General features: G+C 41.5%; 1 protein-coding gene across 9 annotated transcripts in view; it reads left to right on the top strand.

The window, feature by feature from the left end:
- Nucleotides 1–12,538, top strand: part of ptprk (protein tyrosine phosphatase receptor type K) — a 133,235-nt gene that overhangs the window by 79,063 nt on the left and 41,634 nt on the right. For all 9 annotated transcript variants that reach the window (XM_034075542.1, XM_034075541.1, XM_034075538.1 and 6 more), the window contains exons 8-11: nt 677–792; nt 1,953–2,127; nt 9,808–9,920; nt 10,444–10,624. In XM_034075542.1, the coding sequence (XP_033931433.1) occupies nt 677–792; nt 1,953–2,127; nt 9,808–9,920; nt 10,444–10,624 (585 nt within the window). The remainder of the gene's footprint in view (nt 1–676; nt 793–1,952; nt 2,128–9,807; nt 9,921–10,443; nt 10,625–12,538) is intronic.

Here is a 12,538-nt window from a genome sequence, read left to right as displayed (position 1 = left end):
ACAGCTGCATTTCTGGACACACAGGTTTGTGTGTGTGTGTGTGTGTGTGTGTGTGTGTGTGTGTGTGTGTGTGTGTGTGTGTGTGTGTGTGTGTGTGTGTGTGTGTGTGTGTGTGTGTGTGTGTGTGTGTGTGTGTGTGTGTGTGTGTGTGTGTGTGTGTGTGTGTGTGTGTATGTGTGTGTGTGTGTGTGTGTGTGTGTGTGTGTGTGTGTGTGTGTGTTTTCATTCACCATAGTAGCTGCTATCTATGATTGCAATCACCTCCCCAGAATAAGAATATGATAGCTGAACTGCATCTTCAGGGTGCGAAAAGCTTATTTCATGTCTTAGCACAGTCGTTAGGAATCTGGAGGTATCCGAATTATACATACTGGATGTGACATTGATGTTACCCCCCAGTGGCGATGCAGCACCGACTCCAGTAAAATCTAATCTCAGTAATAATAACCTCCTTGGTGGAGGTAACAATGAACCTGAGGGTTTGAAAATGTCCTGAAATGTACTCAGTGCCTGATAACCTGACCTGTTTGTCTCTATAACTCCCTCTGGCTGTCACCTTGTTTCCACTTCTCTTAACAGACAACTAATAAACCAAAAAATTTTACAAATACTTGTAAATACTGTTAACCTTGCTGTAAACTCAATGTCATTTGTCTAAATCTCATTTGCTCTGTAGATAAATCTCCTCACTTTCTTCGTCTCGGGGACGTGGAGGTGAACGCCGGACAAAATGCCACATTTCAATGTATCGCTACAGGACGAGAAACATCCAACAACAAACTCTGGCTGCAGGTAAAACTATCCACATGCACCGCCATTCAAACAGTCTACTGCTATGGGGTGAATAAGAAATGATTGCTACACATTAATACTGTATTGCTGCAATGTGCCTGTTTTTATAGAGGACACCAAGTCAACATGTTTTCATACTTTATGGTAAAAAGCCCTGAAGATAGTTTTGAGCTATTTTTCACCCTCTCAAATATGTCTTAGTCAGCACTGAAACATTTCAAATGACAAAATGTATCCCCATGTACTGATTCAAGATATAGTTGAATGGTTAGATAATACACAACAGATGTAATCGGAACTATACTCAATAATAATCATGTAAACGGTTTGATGCTCAACACTGTGCACCGCAAACTTTTAAATTGGTAGAGGCAGAAATCATAGCTCAAAAATGTGCTAAATCTACATGGATGGATGCCATTCGGTGGGAATGGAAAACATATTTTCTTTTCTTTGTCTCATGTTTGCCCTTTAACATGAGACTTTTAATCCTTACTTAATACATTACAAATGGAAACAAGAAACACATTAGCTTGCACCCAAAGTGATGGTTTAGAAATAGACAAACACAAAGAAATGAAACGTGGCATTCAGTGTGCCATCCTCTGGACTGGTTCATCCAATAATAGTGTGTCATACTCACACACACACACACACACACACACACACACACACACACACACACACACACACACACACACACACACACACACACACACACACACACACACACACACACACACACACACACACACACACACACACACACACAGAGAGAGCGACCCCCGGGCCATACATCCTAGCAGCTAACGTGATTAAGAGTTTAATAGCTGCTGATTTCATTACGGCTCTATTGTAGTCATGACCTTCAAACCTGCTGTCAGTGAGGCAGAGGGGGGTGTGTGTTTTCAGTGTGTGTGTGTGTGTGTGTGTGTGTGTGTGTGTGTGTGTGTGTGTGTGTGTGTGTGTGTGTGTGTGTGTGTGTGTGTGTGTGTGTGTGTGTGTGTGTGTGTGTGTGTGTGTGTGTGTGTGTGTGTGTGTGTGAGTGTGAGTGTGTGTCTGGTCCAGTGCTGCCTTGTGACCTAGAGCAAGGCAGTTTAACCCTCTACCAGCCTCTGCAGACCCTGATGTCTGTCTGCGTGTTTTCTTCTGTGATTCAGAGGAGAAACGGAGAAGATATTCCCGTGGCTCTGACCAAAAACATCAACCACAGACGCTTCGCCGCCACCTTCCACCTTAAAGAAGTCACCGGTCAGGACCAAGACCTGTACCGCTGCGTCACCCAATCAGATCGCGGCTCCGGGGTTTCCAACTTTGCGGGTCTTATCGTCAGAGGTGAGTACTTTTCTTAAATATAATTTCAAGGTAATTTAATTGTTTTGCTATCCCTGCAGTACTTTTGTTTTATTTAGTTTTCTCTGAGTTATTATTTGATACCTAGCTTTCAATAGTGGTTAAAGCTGCTCGGGTGAAACACTATTGTATACATATCCCTCCAAACTTATATAGTAATTCATTGATATGCTCACTGTTGGCCATGAAGGTCAACACCAGCTTACTTATTATATATATTACTTAGTAAGCTAATAGGTGGCAATGCTAGCATTTAAATGTTTAGGCTTTGTTAAAGACCAAACAAACACACACTTGTATAACTTCCTTACATTTTAGCTCATGCTTTTGTTCGTTTAACAATGCAACAAATAATGAATGGGTTAGATAATATCAACAAGCTCTTATACCACTTCACCATTTGGGGAAATCCATTTCCTGAAGCAACCGTTGGAAAATAGCTAAGGCTGCTAAGCTAATATTAAACAATCGCACATTTTTCAGTAATCTGTTATAAAGTTGATTTGAATCTTTCGATGACCCTTGACCCAGTGGTATATATGGTGTTATGGGTAACTTCATGTTGTGTTTAACTTTTGAAAAATGTTGAATGTTGCCTTTCCAGTCAAATGTGCACTCACTGTGTCTGACTGATACAATGTGAGTCGCTAACACAATAATGAGGAGAGTATATGTAGATGTGTGTATGCCAGCCTTGTGTTTGCATGTGTGTGTGTGTGTGTGTGTGTGTGTGTGTGTGTGTGTGTGTGTGTGTGTGTGTGTGTGTGTGTGTGTGTGTGTGTGTGTGTGTGTGTGTGTGTGTGTGTGTGTGTGTGTGTGTGTGTGTGTGTGTGTGTGTGTGTGTGTGTGTGTGTGTGTGCTTGTTGCTTGTGTGGTTGTGAAGCAGCTACAATAGTGCGCAAATGTGTATCCAGCAAATGTGTGTGTGTGTGTGTGTGTGTGTGTGTGTGTGTGTGTGTGTGTGTGTGTGTGCGTGTGTGTAAATGGAAGCTGTGTGTGCTCCAGCTGTCATGTGCAGCTGACATGTGGTTAATAAGGTGTCACCAATGTGTGTTTGAGATGGGATGCTTTATTCATTCACATCCAATAGCTTACATATTCAATTCATCTCCCAGAGAGAGAGAGACAGGGGGAGGAGGGCAGAGCGAGGGGTGAGGGCGAAAGAGATTCAGAAAGAATGATAAGGGAGTGACAGAGAGGAGGAGGGGGAGAGATGCGGAGGAAGAGGAGGGGTGTGCAAAGAGAGAAGTGGAGATGGTGAAGAAAAGTGAAATGTAAATAGTCTGCTCATTATCTCGAGAATATCCATATCAGAATCAGGAATATGTCTGAATATGTAAACAGCCGGTCTGAGTTGTGTGTAGTATTCTGCATATGGAATGGCAGAGGAGAAAAGAAATGAGGAATCAACGCAGAAGCCAGCAACATGAATGTTAGTTTCAGCTGGCTCAGATAATGGAGCTCTCACACCGTCCAGGTTAAAGGTTTGAGTCCATGTCACCTGAGCATCGCTTTACTTAGGGTTACAATCCCCACTGGGAGGGTTCCCTCTTTGGTCGAGAACACATGGCGTTTTTCATGACTCTTCTGCAGGACCTCGCTGAAGTGGTAAGAATACATAAGTGGCTAATGTTTATTTATCATCATGAACATCTTTTTTTGAGTTTGAGAAGGAAGAGGGATGAAGGATCCGCTCAGCAGGAGGCATGCGTCTTAACATGAATAGGACTAATCTACATAATGAAAATAGACTCGGGTTCAGTGTGGCGCACTGAGCGGCGCGTGTGTCGTAGCCAAAGTCTGCCACTTTCTCAATATGTGGAAAGATGCTTCTGGAGCTCTGAGGGATATTGCCGATTGTGAATATTGATCCAGAGTCTGGTTGTTAGAAAGATATCACAATAAAAGAATAAGCGATGCATGTATGAATGTGGAGAGGAGCCTCATGTTTATTTATTAGAAATATCAGATGGGAGATGAGAGCCAGAGACAAATCAAAGGAACAGGGAATATGTTCATAACATTTCTTGAAAAGTATGCCTGTTGGAGATTTGAGATTCCCTGCAGGACACTGACGTCCGTGAATATGGACAGAGTTAAGCTGCATTATTGATATTTATGCTTTGAATATTTATTTATCCTGGAAATTAAAGGGATAAAGAAAAATGAGGGGGGATTTATGGCGGAATCTGCTGAACCCGGAAAATGTGAGTTTTGAAGTGTCAAAATATGCCGTTGGCAGCAGGACAGTAACCCAGGTTTAATTTCCAAAGCCTTAAAGTGGTCTGCTGGGTGGAGGGAGATTGAAGGTACGCACAGGCCTATTGATATTTATAACATGTAGATGACAGAGATGTGCCATTATCGGCTTCCTCTGTGTGTGCTGGAGCTGTCAAGATCAGAGAAAAGAGGCAGAGGTGCATCATGGGAGCATTAAAAGGAGTGACCTGGGATTACCAGATATAATGTATGTTATTATACTTGATGGTTTTGGCTCTTCCTTGAGCAGAAAATAAAAAATTCTGTTTTAATTTAACTTTGTCAAGTTTCTTTCCAATTATTTAATTACTGGCTTAGTTTACACAGAAACATTCCCAAGGTTAGATCTTCAAATTTCTTTTTGTATCCAAGTTATACAGAGATATTCACTTAATAGAAAGCTCTACTTTTTAATTAACAAACACAAAACACAGCCAACTCTCTCATTTCACTTTGGCACACATCTCAAAAGTAGCCCTGGTAATGTTTCAGTAGCCTAACAACACAGTGGCTTTCTTCAGCTCCCTGTTATTTAAGCATAAACTAATCAATGTTTTCTACAAATTCCTTATTTTTAAATGAAACAAAGATGCTAAACCTCTCACATTTTAAATAGTATCCAAACACAAAAAGCTTTACACCATCTCTGCCTGAACAAAGCCGTTTCTGATCAAGTCACACATTTACAAATAGTGTGAGACATGCAGTATTTAGTCAGTAGTGTAAGTTCGTTACACAGCCCTCAAAACAAGAGGGATGGACAAGTTAAACTGTCAATGACCAGTTCATAATTATTTGTTGGTGTGGGAGATACTGACTGTGTGTGTCTGTGTGCGTGTGGTTAATGTGTTTATGTGTGTGTCACTAGATGTTTGGTCAGAGTCGAACTCTAATAAAGCCTTGCCCTCTGGTTCTTGCAGTGACATCACGCCAGCTCGTATCACACTCACACACACACACACACACACACACACACACACACACACACACACACATACACATCATGCCAGCTTGCATTACACACAATCCATGGCCTAAAAAGCTCGTACAATATTATTGTCACACACACACACACACACACACACACACACACACACACACACACACACACACACACACACACACACACACACACACACACACACACGTAACCTAATCTGAGGATGCACAACTGACTTGAATCAATACAACTGTCTTAAACCTCTGATGGTCCACTTTTAAAATGTCCCTTTCTCCTTTATTACCCATCACACAGGCACACACGCACACGCACACCACACACACACACACACACACACACACACACACAAACTCAGACACACACACCCACGCTCACTAAGTTATAGTGACAGGTCAAGCTTCAGGCATTATGGAACTATAGAAAACCTACAACCACTGCCGGCTATCGATACTGTGTCTGAAACACACACACACACACACACACACACACACACACACACACACACACACACACACACACACACACACACACACACACACACCTCTTGAGGTCAGTTGTCCTGCAGTAAGCCATGGTGATGTCTGCAGCAGTTTATGAAAAGTAAACTTTATTGACAAGTTTGCTGACGATGGACAACAAAGCAGAGCGTGCCTCGTGGGCGCATGTCACCAACAACATTCCTTTCTTGTGTTCTTTCTTTATGTTGTTCTGACTCGGTGACAACTAATTAATCAAGCAGACGGGTTAGGTCAGAAAACGACACACACACACACACACACACACACACACACACACACACACACACACACACACACACACACACACACACACACACACACACACACACACACACACACACTTGAAGTCTTCCCCATGCTGATTTGTTTGTTATTATCATTTAGATTTGACCCATAAAAGTGAGGAATGATGAGAGGGTTCACACGTGATTAATAATACAGATGCTGACAACAAGCCCTTCTCAAAACAACAGCATTGATGATTTGTTAGATTTTTTTAGGTCAACTGTACAAATGACAAGTGATGGAACAAAAACAAGGAAGGAAATGAAACGTTTGAACCCGTTCCAGATTTTGTTTTCTCCGGAGTCACAAAATGACCCACTTACTCCCAATACAGTTTCATTTAATGTGTGTTATTTATCTTTTAGATATTCAATAGATTGAAAGTAACACACAAACATGGATGCAAGTAAACACACAGGCTGAGAGCAGACAATAATGCTGTTTTGTACTGTATGCTTGAATACATTTATCTTTGTGGGTGTTTGCTTATGTTATTTATTATTATCTTTTGTTAATCATCAAGTTGTTTACTTTGTTTATTTGATGGCGTCGCGAGCTGACATGTTGTTGACGTTGTAGGTTTTCTTAAGTCACTTCAACATTCATTATCTGGATTCAACTCTATGAGTGTGTGTGTGTGTGTGTGTGTGTGTGTGTGTGTGTGTGTGTGTGTGTGTGTGTGTGTGTGTGTGTGTGTGTGTGTGTGTGTGTGTGTGTGTGTGTGTGTGTGTGTGTGTGTGTGTGTGTGTGTGTGTGTGTGTGTGTGTGTGTGTGTGTGTGTGTGTGTGTGTGTGTGTGTTAGCATGTGCTGTCAAACTACAGTGTTTCATCTGTTGCTAAAAAGACACTTCCCAGCCTGCACCTCTCTGACAGCCATACTCAACACACACACACACACACACACACACACACACACACACACACACACACACACACACACACACACACACATGCAACACACAAAGAGAAAAGAGGAGACAGCAACGCAAAATAAAGATTTTAAAGGAACAACATGCACGGTATCACACATGCACACACACATGATATAGATAATACTTACTTTGATATGATATGATTGAAGCTGGTTTGCAAATACAAAAAAGAAAAGTCTCTCCTATCTTCATACTGATAGCAACATTGCCTCGTGGTGTTTGAGAATGTGGCTGCGAGAGATAAAATCCGTATGATTTACTGTATGTGTGTGTGTGTGTGTGTGTGTGTGTGTGAGACGAGTGTTTGTGATTAATTCATGTTCTGTGTGTGTGTGTGTGTGTGTGTGTGTGTGTGTGTGTGTGTGTGTGTGTGTGTGTGTGTGTGTGTGTGTGTGTGTGTGTGTGTGTGTGTGTGTGTGTGTGTGTGTGTGTGTGTGTGTGTGTGTGTGTGTGTGTGTGTGTGTGTGTGTGTGTGTGTGTGTGTGTGTGTGTGTGTGTGTGTGTGTGTGTGTGTGTGTGTATACGTCAAGTAGATAAATCTTTGATGCTGCGTGTTTTAAGGTTGTGTGTGTTGTGCTTTCGGCATGCCAATCACAGATGTGTGACAGTTAGCTCTGATCTGACTGACTGGCCCTGAACCATCAAACATCCATCACATTTACGTGATGGTACACACACACACACACACACACACACACACACACACACACACACACACACACACACACACACACACACACACACACACAGTATTTATAAACTGGGAGCATCATAGGACGTAGTTCATGGCTGAATTGCAAGGCATGCGTTGAATGAAAACTACGGATAATGCAATCAAATTATATAATTATAAACACATCATTGCTCATGCAGTTGTCTTTATAGTTTGTGTTACACATAAACAATATTGTAATGGCTCCTTTTATGAAATACAGGATCATTTATTGTCATTCTGCAAAACAGGGTTGTAGACCAAATCCCAGTCGTAGCCCATTTTCTTTTTTTTAAGAAAAACATTATGAAACATGTAATGGAATAGCCTCAGGTCCTAGCTTGGTTAGCCGACCTCCCAGTGGGGGGTCATTTTGAGTAGCTGGTGATTATCCCTTCCTGTTCCCCTTGGTAAACCATACCAATTTAAAAAAAACGGGAGATAAAGAGAAGCAGCCCAATTACAGAAAGAGTTGGTAAGCTTTTTGTAAAATGGACTTGACGTTGGGATACATACACCAATTGGGAACTGTGATCAAAACCCCTGATCTTCAATCTAGATGCATTTTAATTGCAGTTAGCAAGACATTTCTAACCGAAGCCGACTGTAGACGAACACAGCATTGCTTTAATCTAATGCAAATGTAATATGTAGGCCTCATGTCTTGTACTTAGAATTCACAACATAAATCTGATGAGGTTGCACTTTGGATTAGCTTAAAGGCAGCAGCAGCAGGTACTGAAATCCATTTGAACCACTTCCATGAAGAGGGTTGAAGCCAATTTATATTTCTAGAGGAGATCCTTCTCATAACCGATCACTCAATTACATTTCTGAGCACGACCAGGGGCAGAGGAGGTTAACTTGTTATCATTCCCTGCTTGTGCACTGATGGACTTTACAAAGTAGGCAGCAGAAAACGCTCGCTAATAATATTAAATGATGAAACCGATGAGAAAATGTATTGGAAGATTCACTCCGATAGCAACATCTATCACTCATGCCGCCTGTGAGAGAACTTCCCCCGTCATGTCATTACTTTAAAACTCAAAGCAGCTCTTCCACCTCTGGCACCAGAAGCTACATATCACGCTAGCATTGAAACTCTTTCCATCGTTTCCCGCCATGTCTGAATTAAGCTAAAGGGACATTTACATTACAGACACATGAAAAACTAAAAAGAATATAACTTTATAAAGGCAACGCCGGCACATTTGCATATTCCATGTGTGAAAGGGAATCAAAGTATGGACCACTACGGAAAAGCCTTCTGAAGCTGCTTCCCAATAAAAGCCTTCCACTCCGTCGTTTTGAAGGTGGAAGGCTTTTGATGTGAAGCAGCTGCGGAGGGCGTGTTTGCATTAATATTAACTTCATTATAACTCCGACAGCAGGAGAGTCAATGCATTAAACAACGTTTCAATTCAAAGATTCAAAGGTTGTCATGTGCACGGCGATGTGCACACGGCGTAGTTCGCAATCAGAATCTAAAGTCCCAGAGTCCTCCGGCAGTGTAACATATTATATACTTCAGATATAGTGCAAGTGACACATATTGCTAGTTGTGTTGTATATAAAGTTTGGGTCTTTGCGTGTCTACAAAAGCACTCTATTAATGTAAAGTAGTATTCGGTTATTGTACGTTAGAAGGTAGGAACAGGAACATTTAAGCAAAGCAGCACAACAGCTGAACACAATAGATCAACATATTGCTACTCCCTAGCATGATATCTAGCCAATTAGCTGTCCATTACTGACACACCGCTTGGTTGTCATAATATTGCAGGTCAGTGCAGTTTCCACTTGTTTGGATGTCCCTTACATTTGCTCCATTAGTGCAGTTAATTTAAAGTCTAAACGGAAATCCCTTCAGCTGTTACACCAACTAGGCTTCGTGTCACGGCGGCTACATCATGTTGTCTCTACACTCTCGTGTGACCTTTTTTTTCTTGTGAGGCATTTTGAATACTCTTTTTATGATCTTGTCCTCCTCAGAGCCTCCGCACCCCATCGCCCCGCCCCAGCTGCTGGGTGTCGGCCCCACATATCTGCTGATTCAGCTGAATGCTAACTCCATATTTGGAGATGGACCTATTATACTAAAAGAGGTAAGGTTCAGTAAGAGACATTGTGTAGTTGGGAAGCAATACACAACCACAACGATCACCTTATCCCCAGAAGCAAACAGATAGACTGACTTCTGTGTCAACATGTTCATTATTATATTACCTCTCATTACTTCTTTAAGCAGCATTTTAACTGTTAATGTTGGACTAATGTATTACATTTGATTTGATTTATTTTGAATGTGTAAACAATAAAACAAAAATGTAACATGAGAATTATTATACAATACAACATTTCAATAACATCATTTGTGATCATGTGTACACACAAATGGTCATAAATAATGTCACTAAAATATGATTAGAGTTCATTTCAGGTGTTTCATCGTGAAAACTACTTTAACAAGGTGACAACTGCCAAGAACCTTTTCTTAATACAACACTATTCCTTTAAGCTAATATTCTTTTTGGTTCCCTCTCTGACATTAAACATTCATAGTGAGCGTAAAATCAGATTAATACCAAATACTCAAATAAGTCTAATGTGTGATTTCTCTCCTTTCAGGTTGAGTACCGCATGACATCAGGCAGCTGGATCGAGACCCACGCCGTCAACTCTCCAAACTACAAGTTATGGCATCTTGACCCCGACACAGAGTACGAGGTCCGAGTGTTACTAACCAGACCAGGAGAGGGTGGGACGGGCAAATCTGGACCCCCACTCATCACCCGGACCAAATGTGCAGGTAGGAAATGCTGTTTTTGTTTAATAAACGTAACCAATTTGTGATATATATATATATAAAGAAAACAACAACTATTATTTTTGCATTGTTGCAAAAATAATAATTTTCCATTATAATCCTTACACATACACATTTTCCTTATACCTTTGACGATAGTGAATGCCGTGAAGTTGTATTATAAACATGTATGTCCACCTAAAATATGAGAAATTGTCTTCTGCAAGAATAAAAGGTAAGTAACTGGAGCCTGCTTGTGCAACACAGCTTTGTCTCCCTGTCTGATTATCTATCGATCCGTCTGTCTACTGTTGTTTTTTTTGGTCCATATATCTATATTTTAGTTTGTGGAGTGATATTTATACTATGAGCAGGCAGGGAGAGGGAAGGAGAGGTGTAGTGAAGGAGAGAATTGGAGAAAAAAGGAGTGGGAGAGCCTGAGTCAGTCCGTGGTTGCTCACTGATCTGAGAGAAAGAGTGATTACAATACTGGAGGCGCTCCACCTTTTCTCACTTTTATCCTGCTTTTTCTTTCCTTCTCTCACTCCTTCATTCTCTCATATCTCCCATCTACCTCTCTTTCTACTTCGTTCCTTTTGGCTGCCCTCCCCCCTCTTTTTCTCATTGCCTCTCCCCCCCACCCCCGTCTCTTTCCCTCTCTGTGGATCAATAGTCGGAGGGTAGAAACACTGTCTGACATTTGTAGAAATAAACGACTGAAATATAAACACAGCTAGCCTGAGGGGGAGAGACGGAGCGAGGGAGAGAGGGTTGATATGCGAGAGAAAGAGACAGAAAGAAAAGCAGCGAGTTTGAATGAGAAAGAGAATCAAGGAGTGATGGAGAGATGATGAAAAACAATAAGGCCTGGAAAGAAAAGGAGGAGAATAGAGGCGGCAGCGGGGAGAAAGAGCGCGAGAGAATGATGAAACTGGAGAATGGAAATGAAAGAGATGAAAACTCATAACCACAGGGCCTGACTGATGTCTGCCAACCTGTGTGTGTGTGTGTGTGTGTGTGTGTGTGTGTGTGTGTGTGTGTGTGTGTGTGTGTGTGTGTGTGTGTGTGTGTGTGTGTGTGTGTGTGTGTGTGTGTGTGTGTGTGTGTGTGTGTGTGTGTGTGTGTGTGTGTGTGTGTGTGTGTGTGTGTGTGTGTGTGTGTGTGTGTGTGTGTGTGTGTGTGTGTGTGTGTGTGTGTGTGTGTGTGTGTGTGTGTGTGTGTGTGTGTGTGTGTGTGGGGGGGGGGTTATTGACAGAGAGGAAGTCATAGACTTGTTCAGGCGACTCATGTACTGAAATGAATCTTCCTCTCCTCACTCACGCAGGAACACATTGAGTGAAAGACGATAGCTCTTTGTAATCCACACAATGTGTTGATATCAGACCAAGAGCAGGGAGATCTGTTTATGAATTGAGAGACTTACATCATATCATCCTGTGTATCTGAAAAATGTGCATACTGACAAAGCAAAGAGAAAGATCATCAATCTTTCATGGTCTTTGATTTCTACTCTAATGAATTTCAGACACTAGCACTGCAGCAATTGTCCCAATGAACAATGTAGTTTAATGTTTTCAAACTATTAATAGAGGATATGCAAACATTCTGCTTATAGGCAGAGACTGTTGCAATGAATTTACTAGAAAAACAGGTGTTTATTATTTGAAACCGAAAAGAAAGATGTCCACAAGTTCCAGAAGAAGATAGTTCTTAAAAGAGAGAACGTGTGTATCAGCCCCGTTAGTGTCTTGTTTATCCTGCTAACAAACAAACAAACCAAAAACATAACTTCCTTATCAGATTTAAAGATGTTACCCTTTCTTTTTGGATCAGTGTTAGTAACATAATGCTGCTTGAGGTTGCAATACCAAGTATGGCCACTGGTGTTCCCGCTAATTGCCAACCTCACAGTGACAA

Source organism: Pseudochaenichthys georgianus, chromosome 24 (assembly GCF_902827115.2).
Source record: "Pseudochaenichthys georgianus chromosome 24, fPseGeo1.2, whole genome shotgun sequence".
NCBI classification, from domain to species: Eukaryota; Metazoa; Chordata; class Actinopteri; order Perciformes; family Channichthyidae; genus Pseudochaenichthys; species Pseudochaenichthys georgianus.
Note: the sequence above shows the minus strand (reverse complement) of the source record. Positions and strands in the feature narration are given on the sequence as shown.